Source organism: Vigna unguiculata, chromosome 3 (assembly GCF_037176805.1).
Source record: "Vigna unguiculata cultivar grain cowpea cultivar isolate G323 ecotype 2 chromosome 3, ASM3717680v1, whole genome shotgun sequence".
In the NCBI taxonomy this organism is placed as follows: domain Eukaryota; kingdom Viridiplantae; phylum Streptophyta; class Magnoliopsida; order Fabales; family Fabaceae; genus Vigna; species Vigna unguiculata.
In genome coordinates, this window is record NC_140794.1 from 63299955 (window position 1) to 63322105 (window position 22151).

A 22151-nucleotide genomic window follows, 5' to 3' on the forward strand; every position below is an offset into this window, starting at 1 on the left:
TCACGAGAACGGTTGGATGCCGCTATCTGCTGTAATTTTTACACCTAACCTTTCTCCTCGCGTACCATCCTCTTTAATTCAAACTTCAAATTCCTCAGATCATAGGTAACAAAACAAAGACTACACAAACTCCAAATTCATACACTACTTCTTCTCACATAATACTATGATTTATGTACCATGTTGTCTCAGAGGAAGAAAAATTTCCTATGCAGCAGGAAATGGAGTTCTGAATATAGCAAAGGTGGTTTTACTGTATTTTGGATTAAAACTCACTCACAGAGATTCTAGACTTGAATGAATCTTAATTTTAAAATTTAAGTTTCACAAACATCTCTAATGTTAGCTGTTTTGAATTTGGTTTCAAGAGTAATTAAAGCACTTAAGTACAAAACATAAAAGGTAAAGATGTAATGAAAAGACTAAAATATTAAATGCATAATTTTGATATAATTTAATTTATGATTCTATTTTATTTAAGTTTTAGTCCTTGTGGAAACATTCATCAAATAGTTATACTTTGTACATCATACTCTTTTGGCTTCTTGTTATAGGGTGAAAACTATTTTAAAGAAAAAAAAAAAAAAAATATATATATATATATATATATATATATATTGAAATTATAAGATGAACTTTTAAAATACAGATATCCTAATCAAAGTAAATTATCAGAATAAATTTATGTTTAAATCCACAAAAAATGACAAGTTTAGACCTAGAGTTTGACACTCTTAAATATTTATAACTTGACTCTCCCTTTCATTAATTGTGATGCATGTTTAGGTTAATGAAAGGAGCAATGATACTTATCTTTGCACTGTAATGGTGCATGATTGAGTTTAACTTTGATTTTGGTAGATAAAGGGTTATTACACTAAAGAGAAAAAACATCATCCGCAACCACAAACATTGAAAGGATGGAGATATTACCTAACAGAGATCAGAAACATAAGCATATGGTGGCAATAAGTTGGATTGGACCAGCACTTGATGAGTCACAAATGGTGGTGTCGTACCCATAATCATGTTTTTGTCCTTTCTTGTTTATTTGATGCTTCAGTTATATAAACTCAAAACATAATTGGTTGTTTTCCCAACTGTGAATTGTTGTGATCTAGCACAATATTTAAACCCTATAACACAATTATTTTGATTAATTGAGATCCGCGTCACATGCTCAGAGATTCTTTTATTAATTTTTTTAAGAAAAAAAAAAACTCTTTATTTGAAAAAAATAATAATAATTATGTGATTTAAAAACATACATTATATTTAAAAAAGTATGGTCTTATAACAAATTTAAAGGTGAAAAACATTGTTTTACAATTTGAAAACAAAATGTTGTACAAAATTGTTCTGAAAAACTTATAAACAAATAGGTCCTTTTACCTCCTTCAAATTTAATGTAACATTAGTATATAATAATTGATGTTCAACACGGTTATTAATTAAGATTTGAATCTATTATTTTTATATCATTACATTTTATTGTATTTTCATTTTTTTAATATGCTCTTATAATGTTCAGATCTTGAAATAAAATAGAATGTATTTATTTTAATCTACTACTATCAGATCAGTCCAAATTAATAATTTTGAATGTTAAAGAATTTGGCTATACTATGTGGTTTCTAGTATTCCAATGTAAGAGTGAGTAGGATGGATAGAACTGCCCAAGTATTTAAAATGTTGTTGGTCAACGAGTATCTCAACTAAACTTGTGTTAAGTTTTAAAATTTTAATAATCAGCCATAATGATTTGTAAAGTTTAATTACTCCTATATTTGTTTATAGGGTTAAATATGTTTTTGATCCTTTAACTTTCAGTAAATTTTGGAATTAGTCCATTTTGAAACTTTGGACCAATTTAGTCCTTCATCTTTCGAAATACATAGATTTAATCATTTTAATCAAATTTTGTTAATTTTATTTGATGTTTCGTACGCATTTCAGGAGTTGTTTATACTATTTGACACATTTTTGCTTTAATGTTAAGTCAAATATTATTGTGAAACGCGCTTGAAATGCCAAATAAACTTAACAAAATTTGATTAAAAGGACTAAATTCACATATTTCAAAAGATGAAGGACTAAATTTGTTTAAAGTTTCAAAATGGACTAATTCCAAAATTCACTGAAAGTTAAAGGACCAAAAACATATTTAACCCTTGTTTATATACTAAAATATATTTTCCTTTTTTTTTTAATGTTATTTCTTTCTTTTTGTGGTAAGAGTTAAAAAAATTAAGATTATATATTAAAAAGTATTTGTAAGTAGTAAAAATAGGTGTTTTCATAAGTACATAAACCAATAAAAGTTTCTGTAATAATAATAACTAAATAAATAGTTAACTGGTTTATTAATATTTCAAATTTTATATGAACTTTTGGTTTAAATAAATATTTGTCTTTGTAATTAGATTTTTTTTCTTTTTTTTTTCATTAATGTATGCTTATATTTTCAAAAAATGTTACCTGACAGTTCTGAACATATTAAGTTTATCTTAAAAAAACATTAATTTGGAAATATTATAATGACATATGTAGATATATAATATTAATTGGCATGTGCACATTCATTCACATATGTAGATATATAGTGATAGAAAGATATATCAATTTAAAGTTTTAAAAAATTGCTTTGGAATAAGAGTTTTCAAGTTAGATATCAACATATGGTTCTATATAGAAGTGACCAAACATGTGTTTCTTAATTAGACAGTATATTATTCACTCTATAAACAAAATGTTCAACGTGTATTTTTTATATAATAGATTTTTGTAAGACTATTTTCTATATTTTGATGTGTTAACTATATTGGATGATATGTTTATAGGAAAATTAATGAAAAATACTTTTAAAATTTTGGCTAATTATTTTAACATGTTTGACAAAATTGTTAGTAACTTTTATAAAATGTTTCATCAATTAAAAGTCATAAAGCTTTGTATGTTAGTTCTCTCAAGTTATGGTAGTAGTTAAAGTTATTAGATGAGAAGTTATTTATTGCATTGATAAAGACCAAAATTAAATAATAAAAAAAAAACTTTTTAGAGAATCATAAAAACACAATGTAACCTTTTAGGTAAACTTTTGGTTATGGGGATATTCTCTCCACATTGGTTACTCTTAAATTGCCTTCTTCTTTTTTCTTTTTTTTTTTATAAAAAAACTTGTATATTAAAAATTTCAATCAAGTGATGCTTACAAGATTAAAGGATAAACAAATATGTTTCAATTCAAATAAGAAGATTTAATTGCACATCAGTTGCATACTGATGTTTCTATGAATTTAATATGTCTTAATCAAATGTTGAGTGTTGATGTTATAAAGGATTTTATGGTAATATATACTTTAGAATCATTTATGTTCAATCCGATGAGTATTGATTAGTGGTATTATTGTGTTTTTCTTTGAAAAAGTTGAGTTTGAGTTGTTTTGTATGCTTATAGGTTATGTAACATGTGTTACCTACTAGGCAAAAATTAAATAATGCACAATAATATTATTAAACACCTTGTGTTATTTAAACACAAGATCTGTAACTTAAGTATTGACTTATAAATTGAGTGAGAGAAAGGTCAAAACAATTTCTTCTTTTTTTTTTTTCTTGAAAAACATATCACTCATACATTTGATATATAGGACACTTCAAGGATATGACTTATCATGATTTTGAACTCTTAAGTGTGGTATAAGATAATATACATGTACGTTAAGGTATGTTACTACATGACATGGTTATTAAGATCTAGAGTCTTTGGATGTTTCATATTTAGTCATCACATAATATGTCACCAAATATAAGTTCATTAACATTCATATGCATGATAATAATTTATATGATTAATGATGATGTATTTAATAATGATAAGTACAACTATATATGCATGATGATGATTTTATATTTTGTTTACTTAGTTCATCCTTGTATGTTTGCTTATATATTAGTTGAGATAATTGTACTTTATATGAAACCAAATTTTGTTATAAATGAAAATAGAAGTAAATATGCTTCCTAGACATTTATTAGTAAAATTATTCTAAGAGTTTTAAGAAGTAGTAGGCGAATATATTATAAGTTTTTATAAATTTTTAGGTATACAAAATTTTATTATGCGAAATTTATCAAAACTATTTATGTATTCGAACATATTTGAAGTGTGGACTTTAGGATGTTTTGGATAAAATGTGACTACTTTTTAGTTTGTCAAATTTTTTCTATTTAAGGAATATTGTTTTAGACTCTTAAGTGCAAATCGCTTAAAAGTTTATATATTTATAGAAAAATTTGTTAGAAAAAAAGATTACTCAAATAATAATAATAATATAAATATGAAATAATATAATAATTATTATTAAATCAATAATAATACTAAGACAATATATAAAACAATGAATTTTAATCAGAGATCAACAATTATAATAACAATAATAAATAAAAGATAAAAGGTAAGAACTAGAAAAATCCTGGGTTGAGGCACACATAGCGCTATCTTTAGAGAGAAAACGTCCCTACTGCACAGGGCTAAACAAATATATCAATACACAATCATATGTTTTTCTTATCATATGCATTTCTTTCACAAGATACAACAACCCGTCAGATCGAGTGCAGCAAAGAATCTCCGAACCTTATGAACACCACTGTCTTAAAGATAATATAGAGAAGAAAAGAAAAACACTTTTAAGAAAGACTCTAGTGTTTGTTGTCTTTGTTGTTGTGTCTTTCCCCATGCACCTAGGTGGTATTTATAGGTAGAAAAGGGAGACAAAGAAGTAAAGTGTAATAAGAATATAGCCGTTAGCCATAAAATACATTAACCCATAAATTAAAGGTCTATAAAAACATGAGTAACAGTAGAATTTTTATTTTAATTATTTATTTTTTAAATTATAATAAAATATTTCCAACAATCCCCACATAATTTAAAAAAAAAAAAACAAAAAGTATATTATCTTTTTAAACAAAATATTGTAGTTCAGTGTAAGGAACCTTCCGGGTCTGACCCTTACACCTAGTGCTTATAAACTTTCACCCGAGAAAATGCAGAGACTTGATTGTCTTGAACTACATCCCTTGTAACCGGGTTTTAGTAAATAACACATACAATATCGGTGTTCATTATAGGTTCTAATCAGTGGGTGCACGTTACGGCCTTGTGTATGTATCTTGTTTCATGAGTGTCACTTAGAGACTTGCCCATGTCTCACAATAGCGGCCCCACCATCACACTCACTAGGTAAACCCTCAAAGGGTGGTTTGTGACACACACCCCTACAATAATTGTCATTGGGTTTATTAAGATGTATTTTATAAAATAATGCACATACCTCAATTATTAGGTTTATTAAGAGGTATTTTATACAATAAGCATAATAATGCACATACCTCAACCTTATTATTGTCACAATTTATAGTACACCTCGCCATAGGAATGAGACATAAAATTTAATCAAATTATTTGGTGTACTTTAGTCAACAACAACTTCGTTGTTACCCATTGAACTCCATTCCATGGGATCATCATTCATGTGGAGATGGGTGTCCATTGTTGCAACTAATTTATGGGCCATAGTCTCATTCCCCTCAACGACTCAAATATTTGTTGTTGATGCATCAACTCTTTGATAAGCAGATATGCAATATTTCTTTCCGACCTGACAAAGTCAAGAGAGATAGTACCATGAGTAATTTAGTTTCTAATATATTTGTCTCTCATTCTCATATGTCAATTTCATTAACATTTTTACTAAAAACTTTAAACATAACAATTTAATTGTCAGGATGCATTAGAAAAAGGAATAATTTATGCTTGCATGGTAAATCATGACAACAACTTTTTAACATATTTCCATGATAGGACATTTCATCCAAGATTAAAACATAACCATAACCAACAGTTAATTTTGTCACCAAAATCAATATCCAATTTACATTATCCTTCAATCATCTCAAGAAATTGAACATATTGCCATGACTAGAAGAAACACAAATAATATTACACTAGATTGCAAAACAATGACGTATATATTCATTCACTTTATAATATATAACCAAGATTTTTTATTATTATCAAGAGGTATATTAACATTTACAAGACACCCCCACACTTTGAAATATTTTAAATGTGGTTCTGTTTTCTTTCATAACTCATAACAAGTTTATCACAATCTTTTGTGTTCAAAAAATTGTAAGCAAGATATAAAATTTCACTAATATAATGTTAGACAAGCTAGAACTTGTAGAATAAAATTTACCATATCAAAACATTTTTTTCTTTCTTTCACTGCACCATTATATTAACACCATACACTATATGAAGATGTTACATAATGAATAATACCATGAGTTTCACACAAAACACTCATTTATATATACATGTATTGTCATTTCTCTATTTAATTAATTTTGTACCTCAAAATTTCATAATTTGAATGGTCTCTAATCAATCTTCTCAATAATTTTGAATTCATAAATTTGATAAAGATTATATTTATTATCAGTCATTTATTTTTTCATATAAATATCAAGCTAATTTTATTTTCCTTTGCAAATGCAAAGTTTAGTTTAATTGTTTTCCATAACACAATAGTAGTTTTAGTATGACAAATTATTTTATAATTATTTTCATACAAAACAATTAAAATATATTCATGATATAGAACACCTTTATCAATGGTAACAATACACAAAATTAAAGCATAAATTAATATAACAACCAAAAAAATTAGCTATAGATATCACAAAAAAATTATTCAATGAGTAGGAATTCCATTTATCCATAATTTCATTTATTGTTATCAATAGAAATAGAAACAATATACACATAAATTTTTAGGCTTAGTTGAAACTGATCTAATTATAACTATATCAAACACATTAGTTCATAAATTGTGTTTTTCCGTCTTCAACTCTATATTATTTTTAATTTTAGAAATGAATGCAGATGAGTAATCAAAAATAGAAATAACAAGATAACTTTTCTCTCTAAGAATGTTAGAAAATGAGATTACTCAAATAATACTAATAATAATATAAATATGAAATAATATAATAATAATTATTAAATCAATAATAATACTAAGACAATATATAAAACAATGAATTTTAATCCGATATCAACAATTATAATAACAATAATAAATAAAAGATAAAAAGGTAAGAACTAGAAATATCCTGGGTTAAGGCACGCATAGCGCTATCTTTAGAGAGAAAACGCCCTTGCTGTACAGGGCTAAACAAATATATCAATACACAATCATATGTGTTTCTTATCATATGCGTTTCTCTCCCAAGATACAACAACCCGTCAGATCAATCGAATGCAGCGAAGGATCTCCGAACCTTATTAACACCACTGTCTTAAAGATAATATAGAGAAGAAAAGAAAAACACTTTTAAGAAAGACTTTAGTGTTTGTTGTCTTTGTTGTTGTGTTTTTCCCCATGCACCTAGGTGGTATTTATAGGTAGAAAAGTGATAGAAAGAAGTAAAATGTAATAAGAATATAACCGTTAACCATAAAATACATTAACCCATAAATTAAAAATCTATAAAAACATGAGTAACAGTAGAATTTTTATTTTAATTATTTATTTTTTAAATTATAATAAAATATTTCCAACAAAATTCAATTTAAAGTTTTACGTTAAAAAAATCATTATGCCGATAGTTTGGGAATTTTGGTGAGGATAATAAAGATCAATATCATTGGTATCATGTCATGCTTATGATTAATAGTTTGAAATTTTTTTCACAATGGGTATCATATGCCTATGTTTTATGAGGTATGTTTCTTTTTATATTGCACTTTTTTATTATCAATTTAGTGCGGTCTTCTCATGTTTTATATTATTTTTTTTATTTTAATAAAATTTTTATATGATAACAAATAATTTATATATTTTATATTGTCAACTTATCTGTTATGTAAACGTACATAATGATACTTAGCTTATTTTAAAATTAATATTTAATTTCACATGCCAAGTAATATTATAAATTAAATTTTACCATATTAGTTGTATTTGTTCTTCAAAATTGAGGTCAGGTATATTAGTTTAAAGTATGTAACCCTTACAATAGTATACCTTAAAAACAATTTTTCTTTTTCTAACAAGTGCAGTGCCTCGATCTCAATATTAATCTCGGGAGAATTCCATCATATCTATTATCGTAGTATCATGTTAAAAATTTTACATCGACTTACAATAAGATAATTTCACAACATATTAAGTTTTTAAAGTTCACTTTTAATATAATATCAAATAAGATATAAATAAATAAATATATCAATTACAAATTGATGTTATGAATTATATTTACTTGAAGACAAAAGAGGAATTAGAGCTTGGTAGTTTGAAATTTTGGGATAGGAAAAAAGTTTTCGAAAAAAGGTTTTCAAATTTTGGTTGTTAGATGACGTGGTTCATATTGTTATGATATAGTAGGACCCAGATATAAAATTTAGATTATCCAAATTTTAAAATTCATAAAAAATATTAATTTAAAAAATTATGAAATATGAATCAAAATTAAAATCTAAATATAAAAAAATGACTTTTAATATTTCAAATTAGATCAAAATTGGATCGAATCAGACAAAACAGAATTTTTGTCCATCGTGAATAATTAGTTGTATTTGTTCTTCAAAAACTTTGATAATTTAACAACCATTATTCCTCATTCAAGTGAGAATATGAACTTCAAATCTAATTATTCAGGGGACATAAAAAAGTATAAAACCAAAAAATATGTCGCTGTATAAAGTAAAACAACTTACAAAGTATTTTCACTTTATTTTGGGTGAAAGCTACGTTGGTTATCTATTTTATACTTTTTTCTGTTTGTCTTCTTTATGTAATGAAACATGGTCCAAACTTGGACTCCTTCCCCTGTACGGACATACATTCAGGCTTTAACTTTGTTATTTTCCAGTGTACCAAATTTTTTGTTTTATTTCGAAATTACTTTTTGGATCGTATATTTACATTCTCAAAAGTCTACTTCAAAATGAGAGAGGCGGTTCAAGAAATTAATGAAATGCAACATAAAATAATTACACATTTACTGAAGTATAAGATTTTCAAAAATTAAAAAATATATTATTTTTTTAAATTGTATTTTTTATTTGTATGCATAAATATCGTTTCCATAAAAAAATGATTCACATACGGGAGATGTTTCCATTCTCATTCATTTCTTTTTTAAACTCAACAGTCACGATACTAAAATTTTCAATTCCAATTTTGAAAGTTGCGTTATTACTATAGTTTGATAAATGAAAGTACATTTTTTAATTTTATTTTTATGCATAGTAATGTTTCTTGACTTGGTTTTGACTTATTAAATTTATACACATTTTAATGATAGTGTTTATGGCTAATGGCCTGAAAATATATTTATTAAAATTTTTGTTAAATATATTTGTACTCTCTAAATGGAAAATTGAAATTTATTATTGTCTCAAAATTTAATATGTTTTTGTTTACAAATTTTAAAAATAAATGAATATAATCCTCTTAACAAATTAACAATAAATTTTTTGTGTGTTAAATAGTCATTTAAACTGACATTTGAATTATAATGTGTCAAATAGTATAAAGAATTCAAATACTAACACAAAACATTGTTATTGTTGAAAATATATTAATATGTTTTGGTTAATAAGATTATGTTTATTTACTTTTAAAATTTAATGACTAAATTGTATCAAAATTTTAGATAAATACAAATTTTAATTTTATGTCAAAATTTAAAAATTAAAAACATATTTAATTCTTAAAAATTTGATAAAAAAAAACTATCTTTGTATCGATCAAGTATTTAAGTACTATATATTATTTGAAGTTCATACATACTATATATTATTTTTACTTATAATTTATAACTAAAAAATTATGTAAACCTATGTATATTTATCAACTTATATTATTTATTGTTACATTATTTTAGTTCTTGTTTGAATTAATTGCGAAATACTTTTAAAAACTTAAAAATTACACTGTTTTTATCATAAAACATGTTATTAATATTTATAATCAATTTAAAGGTCAACTTGTCAAAATGAAGGGAAAATTTTAAAACATTAAGCTTGTTAGTAAAAAATACTTATTAAAAGGACTAACAATAGCCTTCAAAAAGTCTTGTTAACAAGAAAGCTTGGGGTTTATAGTTGAAAAAAAAGTCTGTTCAAACTTCAAAAACCTAATTATTAATGTAAAGCACATGAGTATAGGTTTATTGTAATTTTGTTATATCCATGTCCGTCAATGGTGGTCATAAAAGTTTTGATATTTTAAAAATACAAAATTATTTCAAAAAATGTTTTCGAAATTGTTTTCTGTTACTCCTTTAATGGTAATATTAAGACATGTTTTGATATTAAAACGAAAACAAGTGCACGAATTTAAAAATTTAGATGAAGCAAATATAATGTTTTGATATTAAAACGAAAACAAGGGCACGAATATAAAGTTTAAATGTGATGGAGCATAATAAAACCCTTTTAAAACATACTTAAATATTTTTAAATTGAATTATTTAAATAAGCACCATTTCAAACTTTATTAGGTTAAAAAAAAAGTGTACTTTCAGAGTATAGTTGTGAATAGGGATTGTTAGTTTTCAGATCCAATTCAATTTTGGGGTTTTAGACTTTTCAAGGTTAAGCTGCTGAGTGAGAGACTCAATAATAAATTACAGGGTGCAGGAAGAAATTTTCCTCAAGTTATAACCACTCGAATAAGACTAACTTGACTGGGGCTTAAATTACATGAACCCATAATATTTAAACAAAATGGACCATTATTTGTTTGTGTATTTAAATAAATAAAAAAATTGGAGCTTCTTCCTTTACCTCCAAGCATTTATTCACTATCTCAATATTTTTTTAGAATGTATTAAATAACCCTTAACTTTTTAACTATGGTAAACAATAATTTTTTTTTCTTTTTATATTTATGTAAGTATAGGATTTTCAAAACTGATTAAAGAAATTAACAAATTTCAAAATTCAGTTAAAAAAATTACAAGATTTTGAAATCTGATTAATAAAGTTACAAAATTTCGAAATCTAATTAACCAATTATCATATTTAAATATATATATATATATATATATATATATATTATTAATTTTATTTTTAATTATTTTCTTTGTTTTGTTTTAACTTTTTTAGTGTTATTTTTTTTACTTTTATTTATTTTTTAATTTCTTTGTACATTATATAAAAAAAATTTATATATATATATTTCAAAATCCGGTAATTTTGTTAACTTTATTTTAAAATTGGTAATTTCTTTAATCAAATTTTGAAATGTAATAATTTTTTTAACCAGATTTTGAAATTTAATATTCTCTGAATGGTTAAAAAGATGTAAAGGGGTGTATGCTAGTGGGTGGGGTAAATATAAAAGAATAGAAAATATATTTTTTATCTTAATTAAAAGGTCAAAGATCATTTAAGGAGTTCTAAAAAATTTTGGAGGTGGTGAAAGAAATGCTTGGAGGTTAAAGAAGAAACCCAAAAAATATTAAATTCCTATCCTTTTTTAACCAAAAGGTTGATCTATGAGTAGGAATTTAAGACAGTATTAGATTAAAAAACACAAATGTAAAATTAAAACACAATTAAAATTTTTATTGACGATATGAGATAATATTAAGCTAAAATATAATAAACTAAATATAATGTAACGATTTTATATTTTAAAAAAATAAAATCTTATAAACAGTATTTGAAGTCATATGAACACTATCATTCCCTCAATCGCTGTTAGTATCATTGAATAAATATATGAAGTAATTGATGAAATAACAATATACAATTTAATTGGCTGTGTAAAAGAAAAAAAAAACTGAAATATACTTTTAGTCCCTATTTTTGTTGATTTTATTCAATTTGGTTCTTATTTTCGTTTTATATTCAGTTAGGTTCTCATTTTCGTTAAATTATGGTCAATTAGATCATTTTCACTAAAGGTGTTTAAATAGTTAACGTTTTTTAACAGTACATGTTACGTATCAGCTCTTGGTTTTTTTGATTTTTTTTGATTTTATTAAATTTTTTTTTGATTTTTTTTTTGATTTTTTTAATTTTTTTAATTTCAAAAAAAGTGTCCACGTGTCAAGTCACAATTGTGCCACGTGTCAATGCTAGTGCCACGTGTCAGTTTGTAGTTGTATTATTTATTTTTGTTCAATTTAGTCCCGATATTCGTTATTTTTGTTCAATTTAGTCCCTATATTCTTTTTGTTTAATTTAGTCCCAAATTTTTTTAAAAATAAAACCATTTAATTTTTAAATTGACATTATTATTAGTTATTTTTTAATTTTATTATAAATTATAATATTTAGTTATTAATTGAATATAATTCTTAAATTCAATTGTTAAATAGAATATAATTATTTAAATATTATTAAAATATAATTATTAAAATTTTAAAAATATATATTAACATTTGTAAAATTCACATTTAAATTTAAAATATTTAATATTTTTATTGCATTTTAGATATTAAAATCTAAAATATTTTATATGTAAATGTTAATTTTACAAATATTAGTTTATTTTTCTAAAATATTTTATTTTGAATATTTAAAATATTTTTATATATCAATTTTAAAAATATTTTAGAATATAAATATTAAAAAAAAATAATAATATTCTTATAATATTTTAAATAATTTTATTCTATTTAGCAATTAAATATAAGCATTTATTCAATTTATAATTAAATTTAATATTTTATAATTGAATTTAAAAAATAATAAATTCAAAGGTCAATTTTAGAAAATATATTAATATAATTTGTATAAAAGATATTAAATTTAGTGTCAATTTGAAAGGGACAAAATTGATTAATTTGAACAAAAATTTGGACTAAATTAAACAAAAATAACGAATATAGGGACTAAATTAAACAAAAATAATAATACTACCATAAATTGACACGTGGCACTATTATTGACACGTGGCACAACTGTGACTTGACACGTGGACCATTTTTTTAAAATAAAAAATATTTAAAAAAATAAAAAATAAATAAAAAAGCCAGGAGTTGACACGTGGCATGTACGGTTCAAAAACGTTAACTATTTAAACACCGTTAGTGAAAAAGACCAAATTTACCACAATTTAACGAAAATGAGGACCTAATTGAATATAAAATGAAAATGAGGACCTAATTAAAAATAAAACGAAAATAAAGACCAAATTGAATAAAATAAACAAAAATAAGGACCAGATGTATATTTAAAAAAAAAGGATAATTTTATTAAAATTGTTGTACTTGTGACTATCAATATTTCAAAATGTTGTTGTTGACGTGCAGTGCTAAACTCCAAAATGAAAAAACTACTAGAACATAAACAATTTAAAAGATCCAAACAATTTTATAAGAATAGGAGGAAAATTAATATCACTTTATAATTTCAACGTTTCATACTAACTTTGTATTTTCGTAAAAAAGTTTGTAATATCTAAAATAAAAAAAAAAAGTATACTGAAAATTCATTGAATTTGAAAATTAAGAAATTGCAAATCTTTCTACTTATATTTTTTAATTGATTTGATTTCAAATCGAAGAGTTTAAAATCAAGACTTAAAAGTAAATAGTATATATATATATATATATATATATATATATATATATATATATATATATATATATATATATATATATATATATATATATTTTGTAACCTTTGATGAATACGGTGACAACTTTATCAGAGCTATTAAAAATTTAGTCTTGTTTACTGAATATATTTTTAGCATATAAACTTAAAAAGTACAACAACTGACCCCAATGTATGACATTTCTATGTTTTTTGTGAAAATTAATCCCTTATTATGCTTGTTAGCATTAACTACGTCTAAATTTGAATTTTTTTTATTTCTATTTATTTTATGTGTATATTTAATTTATCTCATTCATTTAAATCCAAGATTTGTAATAAGCTATCAGTTTGACTTTTCAAAATCTACACTAATTTACAAAAAGCAAACCTCTTTATTTATTTTTTTTAAAATACACTTATGAAATTTATAGTAAGACAAATTGATTTGAATTCAAATTAATAAATCTTAAATATATTAGGGTTGATACCAAAGCTTTTGATATTCTGCCCATTAATATAAATAAATTTGTAATGAACAAAATATTCACTACAATTATAATATTCTGTTATTAAATCATCATTTAATACATAGATATATTATTATCAATTTATCATTTAATATGAAAATGAAAAATAAGAACGTGGATATAATAGAATTTTTTGTTATCAAAATTGTATACCGCGATTTAATAAAAAAAATTAAATGTATTTATAATACATCATCCTATTTTCAAATTATATGTAATATAGATATATTGTAATAAAAGATTTAAACATAAACATAAAAACTATATTCTATTATTAAATTATCATTTAATGAAATACGAATTGATAAAAATTAGCATAATATTTTTCTATCAAAATGTAAAATACCACTTAAAATAAAATATTCAGCACATTATTTTATTTCAACTAAATAAAAGAGTATATATATATATATATATATATATATATATATATAAAATAATAATTCATCTAATTTTTATATTCTGTATTTTTTTTCTAATTGTATCATGTAATATAAAATATTTTACAAAAATTATTTAATAGATTTTACTGATTCGTTTTTCATATTTTATTATTTTGTCTTAATAAATAAACATTTCACAAAATGAAATATTTAAATAAAACCAAATTGTGTAAAGAAAAAATTAAGATATTATCGGACTTCTTATAATTCAACTATATATTTTTAACAAATATTATATTAGTTTATTATTCTTTATTTTATATTTGTCTAGTATAATATAAATTCATTCAAAATAATGTATTATTACCATAAAATCAATCAGATTATATAAGAAACTATATAAGAATATAATCTGTAGTTTCCATACAATTCAATACAAATATATTATGGTGCAGGACATATATATACAGTAGTTTTGTATTGTTTATTAGAACAGAGTAATATTTTCAAAATAGTTACATGATATAATATATTAGATAATATTATAATTTTCTTAAAAATTTTTTGAATAATATATTGTTTAATTATATTACATAACTTAAAATTTTAATTAACTAGAAAAACTATTTCATTTATTTAATATATATTTCTTGAATAATTTAAATTTTGGAAAAATTGTTTCCCATATTTGATTTGATTTATTTAAAAATTGAAAGGTCCGTCAGTTGAAAACCGAGTGGCCACACAGATTAGAATATGGGACGCACCCGGTGTTGTTATCTCTCTCTCTCGATGTGGGATTGGATCCCATAAAATCCATTTTATTCTGTAACACACCATCATTCACGCTCCGTCCCTCTTAATCTTTCTTCATCATCATCTTCTTCTTCCCTCCCAGGCCTCAATTCCAATCGCCATGCCTCATCCCACGCACCACCCCCAATCCCAACCCCAACCCCAACCCCAACCAAAACCTAATCCCAACCTTCTCTCTCTCTTCCTCAAACCCATCATTATGCTTATTCTCACCTCCCTCTTCTTCCTCTTCATAGGCTTCGCTGCCTTTCTCCTTCTCCACCTCTTCCTCCTTGGCGGCGCCTTCCACCGCCTTCGCTTCCGCCCCTCCTCCGCCTCCGCCTCCGCTTCCAACGCCCTCCTTCCTCGCGAAATCAATAAGCTCCCTCGCTTTCGCCTCTCCCGGGGATCCCACATGCTAGCCGACTCCCACTGCGTTGTCTGTTTAGACGCCTTTCGCAGCGGCCAGTGTTGCCGGAAACTCGCCGCCTGCGGTCACGTCTTTCACCGCAGGTGCGTCGACACGTGGCTCCTCAAAGTCGCCGCATGCCCCACGTGCCGTACACCCGTGCGATTTAATGCCGGGCCTCCAGTACATGACGCAACACTAGGTTCTGCTTTTGGCCAGTTTCAAGCCTGCGAAACTGACTCCATTGCCGACACCCTTTTATAGCTTGTAAGTTATCGGTTTTATGCCGTTTGGTCTAAGAACATATAAGGTTATTTTTATTCTCTTTTCCACATGTATAGTTTCTTTATCGGATTTGAACTGTAGCAATAGTTTTATTTAGTTTTCTCATTTTGGAAGTATCAGAAAGAAGTGAAGAAAAAAAATAGGAATTTGCCTTAAAATCTAACTCTGTTGCTCTGATCATCCTCACCTATTTGCCAAATGATTTTTCCTCGGAATGTTTCACAGTTGTTATAAATTCATGAGCTTGGCTATGTCTTCATATATTTAATTGTGAATTTGAATTTGATAGTTGATCGCGTTCCTTATTTAGTCAACCTTGTGGTCGTAATTTCATCTTCGATAAAATTCGGAAAGTAAATTTTCTTGTTCTTGATAGATTGATGCGTAGAGAATTTTTATAGTACATAGATTGATGCCTATATACCGAAGTAGATTACTTTTCCATGGTTGCCTCTAGTGTCGGTTAAGTATTCGTTATTTTTAAAGAGTTATTGAGGCCATTGATTTCTGAAAAATAAGGAGTTCCAGACTACTTTATATAGGGATAGAGATACAAGTGTGTGTATGAATGGTGATATAACGTGATTCAAATAGAGATATAATAAGTATTAACTGAGTGCAGGAAACTTGATGGTGTTTTACATGTTATCGCTCCACAAAAGTGGATTGTCATCGATGAATGATTTAAATTGCTGTTTGTTAATTTTTGTGAAGGTGTGTGAAACATTGTCGTGTCACTAGCTGCATTCTTTTCTGCTAGTATTTAGTGTTGAGGGATGTCTAGCTCCATAGTCCAACGAACGAAAAACAGTGAACTTATGTATGCAAAAAATCTTGGGCAAGTTACAGACTTTCTTGCGTTTTCTTGAAATTTGTATAGTGTTCCATATAATTAAGGGAACATCATCACTGGCTGATAAAACAAGGGTTTAGTGTGAAATTTTAAGGAACAAGAAGGGTCATTTGGATTGTGTGATGGAAATTTTGTGGTGGATAGATGAGGCGTGTGATGAAATCGTGATTTTGGTGACAAGGGAAAGTTTGTTTACATTGTGAAGTTGATCAAACCCTTCTGCGTTTTGCTGCATTTTGTATAAATTATCAGTGGTTTGTTTTAGAAGCTTTTACATATAAGATCAGGTGTATGTAGTTTTCATTTCACCGTATAACAATAATAGGTTTTATTTTATTTTTCTGTAGTGTGATTCCTTAAATACTCTGCATGCATAAAACATTTTTCATTGGAGTATTATTAATTATTAATGGTGGAGTGTGGAGCACGTCCTGCGGTACATCCAGTTCGGCTGTTTTATTTGCTGTGTGGTCTTTGACACAAGCACAAGAAGTTGCTGATAGCTCAGGGGAGCACCAGAGAACTCGCACAAGACATGGTTGATCTTTCTAGATGGTTAACTCCTTAAATCTATGTTTGTTGTGGGGAAAGAAATGGCAGAAATGAAAATAAAGAAGGAATAAATTGAGAAAAGAAAAATGAATAAGAAATACAATTGAACTTTTAGTTGTTTGATTCAAGTAAAATAGTGAAAAATTATGAAGAGATTATTTTTTATAGTTGTTTGGCTTGATTGGATTGAGAAGATAAATTAGTGAGCATGTAAATTAGTGTTATATTTTGGCATTTTGAGAAAGAAGGGCATGGTGAAGATGAGAAAAGTAAAATAATGTGTTTTCATAGGCTGAGGAGGAGTATTAGAGTAGGTGATTGACAGAGGTATCAAAAGTATTGGATAATATCTTCTCTTCGGAGGTATATATTGGGGGAGGGCTCTCATATAATAAACTATAAAAGGTTCATAAACATTATGTTTCGTAAAGGTTAATGCCGACCAATTTTTAAAGAAAATTAATTTTCCATACGGATAAACCCTTACGGAAAACTAAATGTGACGTTATTCTTTGTCTGAAGATAGTTGTTATATGCTGTTTTCCTCAAACTATTTGTACATACCTTTAAAACCTGGCTTTCATTTATTGTTGTCAACAAAAACAGAGAAAATTAATAGAATGCTGTAGTGGTAGAAAATTGTTAACTTGTTTAATTGTATTTTTATTTTTATTTTTATTCGTACCGTTAGTTTTTAATCTTTATTTATTTGAAGTCCACTCAATTCCGACACCGTCTTACTCTTCACATGCATATTGAAAAACAACAGGAATATGCTTGGTTTTCTGGAATATACTTTGTTTGTTTTAACAAAAATCAATTTTGTTTTGCTACTTTTTTTTCATTCTCTTCTAAATTAATGAGATTTTGTTTCCTCGTGTTTTTCACGTGTAACAAACATACTATAGAATTAGTTACATTGAGTTTGTTGACATGACTTCTGTAGTTACGAAACCTATTTTTATTGTGTGACCAAAATGAAAAAAGAAGAAGATATGATTTATCTTTTTTATTAGAATTTTACTGCTTACAACTCTGTTTGAATTTTGCCTGATTTTTTGGGGAATAATATTTGTTTGCCTTTTCTAAAAAAATAAGAAAAGAAAATAGTTAATCAAGACATTATATATATATATATATATATATATATATATATATATATATATATATATATATATATATATATATATATATATATATATATATTGTGTGAAGGATGTATAATAGTTCCCGTTGTATTAACAAAATAAAATTTTACTCATTCTTTTAGTTAATGAACAATGGCCTCCAATGCTTGCATAAAAACTAACTGTCAAACGAACTGTGATGATTTCAATTTGTAGGTTAGGCTTATTGTGCTTTATTTTGTAAAATGCAGGGGTGATGATTATTTAGACATGGTTTTATCTAGGGGTGGTAAAATGGGCTAGGTTCAACGGGTTAGTCCATCATCCTGTGTTAAAAAAAAACATGTTGAGTTGAAGATTTCAATTTGTTAGTCCGTTCTGATCTATCTAATCCAATCTGTCAACTTGACAGGCCAAAGTACAGGTCAGTCCGACATGTTTTAAAAAAATTAAATAAAATAAAAGTAATTAAAAAAATTATTTTTTTATATTATATTTTTTAAATATCTAAATATATAATAGTATTGTAATTTAAACTATTAACACCTACAAAGTTTCAATTATTAGTTATAATTAAATAATTTAATATGTAAATTTAAAAATTATTTTAATTTATCTAATTAAAAATATTAATTAATCAATTAAAAGTTTAAAAAATATTTTATTTGATTAAATATGCCTTTAATAATAACTTATATATATATATATATATATATATATATATATATATATAACTAATTTTAAAAATAAAAAAAATTAAAAAAAAATTGAAAACAAATTAAAAAAGTTTTTTTAAAAAAAAAAGTGGATGGGTCAGGTCTCATCCATTAATCTATCAAATATGGGATGAGTTGTGATTATTGATCCATTTCTGTTTGGCAGACCAGTCTGACCTGATTCGTTTTTGATTGACCACATACGAGCCGGATCAAAATGTCGGACTGCCCATTTTGTCAACCCTAGTTTTATCATTGTATGGTGGTGGTTACATGGAGATGAATTTAAAGTTTGTTGACTTTGGGTTAGACTACTACGAGAGATGGAACTTAGAGCAGGTATATTTTTTTACGAGTAAAATTAAATTACTATAATATTTTTTAAATTAAACTTACAGGAAGTGATAGTTTTTTATGTCCAAAGTTTTGGCGCGTATTGGTAACACACTACATAGGAAAATATATATTGCCCATATGTTTCTCTTCATATAAATAATTTTTACAACCAAGACTTAAAAAAATAAATAATTTTTAGCATTTAAATAATTATATAAATCTAAGATGTGCTAAAAAAATGTGTTTGAATGTGTGTATATGATTTTATATTTATAATAAAATTTTAAATTTAAATATAATGTTATTGTATACTATTGATAAGTTATTAACAGTAATGAAAATTAATTTATAAATAAAAATAATAAATTTAAAGAATTGGACGGTGTTAAAGAAAGGAATTACGTAGAAATCAACACAAGAAAAATAGTTTTTTTTTCAAGAGGAAAATTAGTTTGAAGTGGTTATAAAATATTTTTTATTAATTGTGAAAACAATGTGTTAAATAAACATTCTAGAAAAAAAGGAAAAACAATATTAAACCTAATCTAATTGAGTTAATTTAGAGACCATGCTCATGTTATGAATATTTTTTCCATTGCCTTTCATATTAGAAAGATTATAGATTGTTTCAAATCATGTTACGTATTGACGTCTAAAATATAGATTGTTCATTAATAACATTCATTATGTAATTTACTTTTGTTAATAAAATATTACATTACAACGAAATATCAATTTATTGTATCAACCAATCACCTCTCTTCATATTATAACGGTAATATATATATATATATATATATATATATATATATATATATATATTATACTTATTAATTGTATTTGTATACAATTCATATACCCATATATGCTCAGATATTCTGTTATACTGTGAATAAAACTTTTTTATTGGATTGAGTTTTATAAAAAATCATAATTTCTTTTTGTTTTTAATTATAGCAATTAGAGTAGACGAAAAGGGAGTCATTGAAGATTTATTTTTCAAAGGAAAGAAAAGACATCTATTTATAAAGAAAAAATGTTTGACTTGCATGATCATACAATCCTTCTTATGTTAGTGAAGATGTGGAACATCATCAGAGAAAAGCGAAGGCAACATTCACATGGAGGTCTATTGGTCAACATCCTAATAGTATTTACATAACTAAGAAAAATAAGGGAATCCAAATAAAGTTTTAAGGTTTATATTAACTAAAGATAAACAAAACAATAAATATAGCAAATGTTAAAAAGAACCTAAATATTTTTATTAGAGCTATCAAAATGGGTTGGAATCCGCGAGTTAACCTGACTCACCACGGATTCGGACCGGATTGAGACAAATTTTAATACGGATTGATTTTTGACCCAACTCACCCGGGTTAAACCTGTGATGAGTCGGGTTGGCTCACCAACCCACAAATGAAGAGTCACACAAGTATCTTTTGTTAAGTTGTGTTTTACATTTGGGTCATGTTAGATTTTTTTAGCCAACACATAGATAATTATTTGTATTTTTGTGATGTTAGTTTGTATTTGGATTGTATTAAAGTTTATTTATATTTTAATTAGAATTATAATCTAGTTTTGACTGAACAAAAATACAAAAAATTATATTTTTTTTTAATTAAGTGAGCTTGTGAGCAACCCGTCTAACCCACCAACTTGCGGTGGGCCGAGCCGGATTCGAATATTTTTGACTCGCTAATAAGTGAGCCTGGTTAAGTTGGCTCACGAATTTTTTTGAGTCGCTAATAAGTAAACCAAGTTAGATTGACTCACTAAGTGATCAACTCGTAATAGGTCGAATCAGATCCGTTCGGATTATCCGTTTTGACAACTCTAATTTTTATTAAAAAAAAAAGAGAAGCATCATGATAATAAAATTAAATATTCACAAAAAATTTTAAATAAAAGATACTGCGTAAACTTTCACAATTTTTCCTTCTTCGTTAAAAAGTCTGTGTTTAGTTTAATATTTTTGAAGTCCAGACTCAAATTTGTTAATCACAAATTATGTTTGACAAATTTTTATTATGTTTCATTGAACCTCAAAAATAAATTAGTTTTAAACAAAATCATACGACAAAAACAAAATCATAAAACTTTTGTCTTGAGATAATATTTTCTAATTCATTTGATCAAACTTGTTTTTTATAACAGCAAACAATCAAAACATGTGTTTTATTAAATCAGGTTAGGATTGATACTTAGAGCGCAAGATTTTCTAATTATTTATAATATGTCAGAATAAATTTATCATGGATTTAAATTGGATTGAATTAAAAATAATATATTTTTTGAATATCATTTAATCCGAAGATTAAAGACATGTTGTTATGGGCATAATTATAATTATTATAGTCAATAAATAGATAGGTATGATTTATGAAAAACAGTGGTGTTCGTTTTCAATAAAAGGAAATGAATTATAGGCTATGATTTGTATGATTTGTGAGATTATGTTTATTTTGGATCCCGTTGTTTTTAGAAAATTTGGAAGAGAAGTTTGTCATCTTATCACTGTGGCCCTTCTTA

The 22151-nt window shown here is 25.5% G+C and overlaps 1 protein-coding gene across 1 annotated transcript; it reads left to right on the forward strand.

Moving 5' to 3' along the window:
* Positions 1-15277: 15277 nt before the first annotated feature.
* On the forward strand, positions 15278-17604 carry LOC114176297 (RING-H2 finger protein ATL56-like). Its single transcript, XM_028061284.2, has 2 exons — positions 15278-16014; positions 17233-17604. The coding sequence occupies exon 1, from the start codon at positions 15460-15462 to the stop codon at positions 16009-16011; it is 552 nt and encodes a 183-aa protein (XP_027917085.1). The 5' UTR covers positions 15278-15459; the 3' UTR covers positions 16012-16014; positions 17233-17604.
* The last annotated feature ends 4547 nt before the right edge of the window (positions 17605-22151 follow it).

Coding starts and splice junctions, on each gene's coding strand:
- LOC114176297 (XM_028061284.2), top strand. CDS start 15,460: ATGCCTCATCCCACGCACCACCCCCAATCCCAACCCCAACCCCAACCC.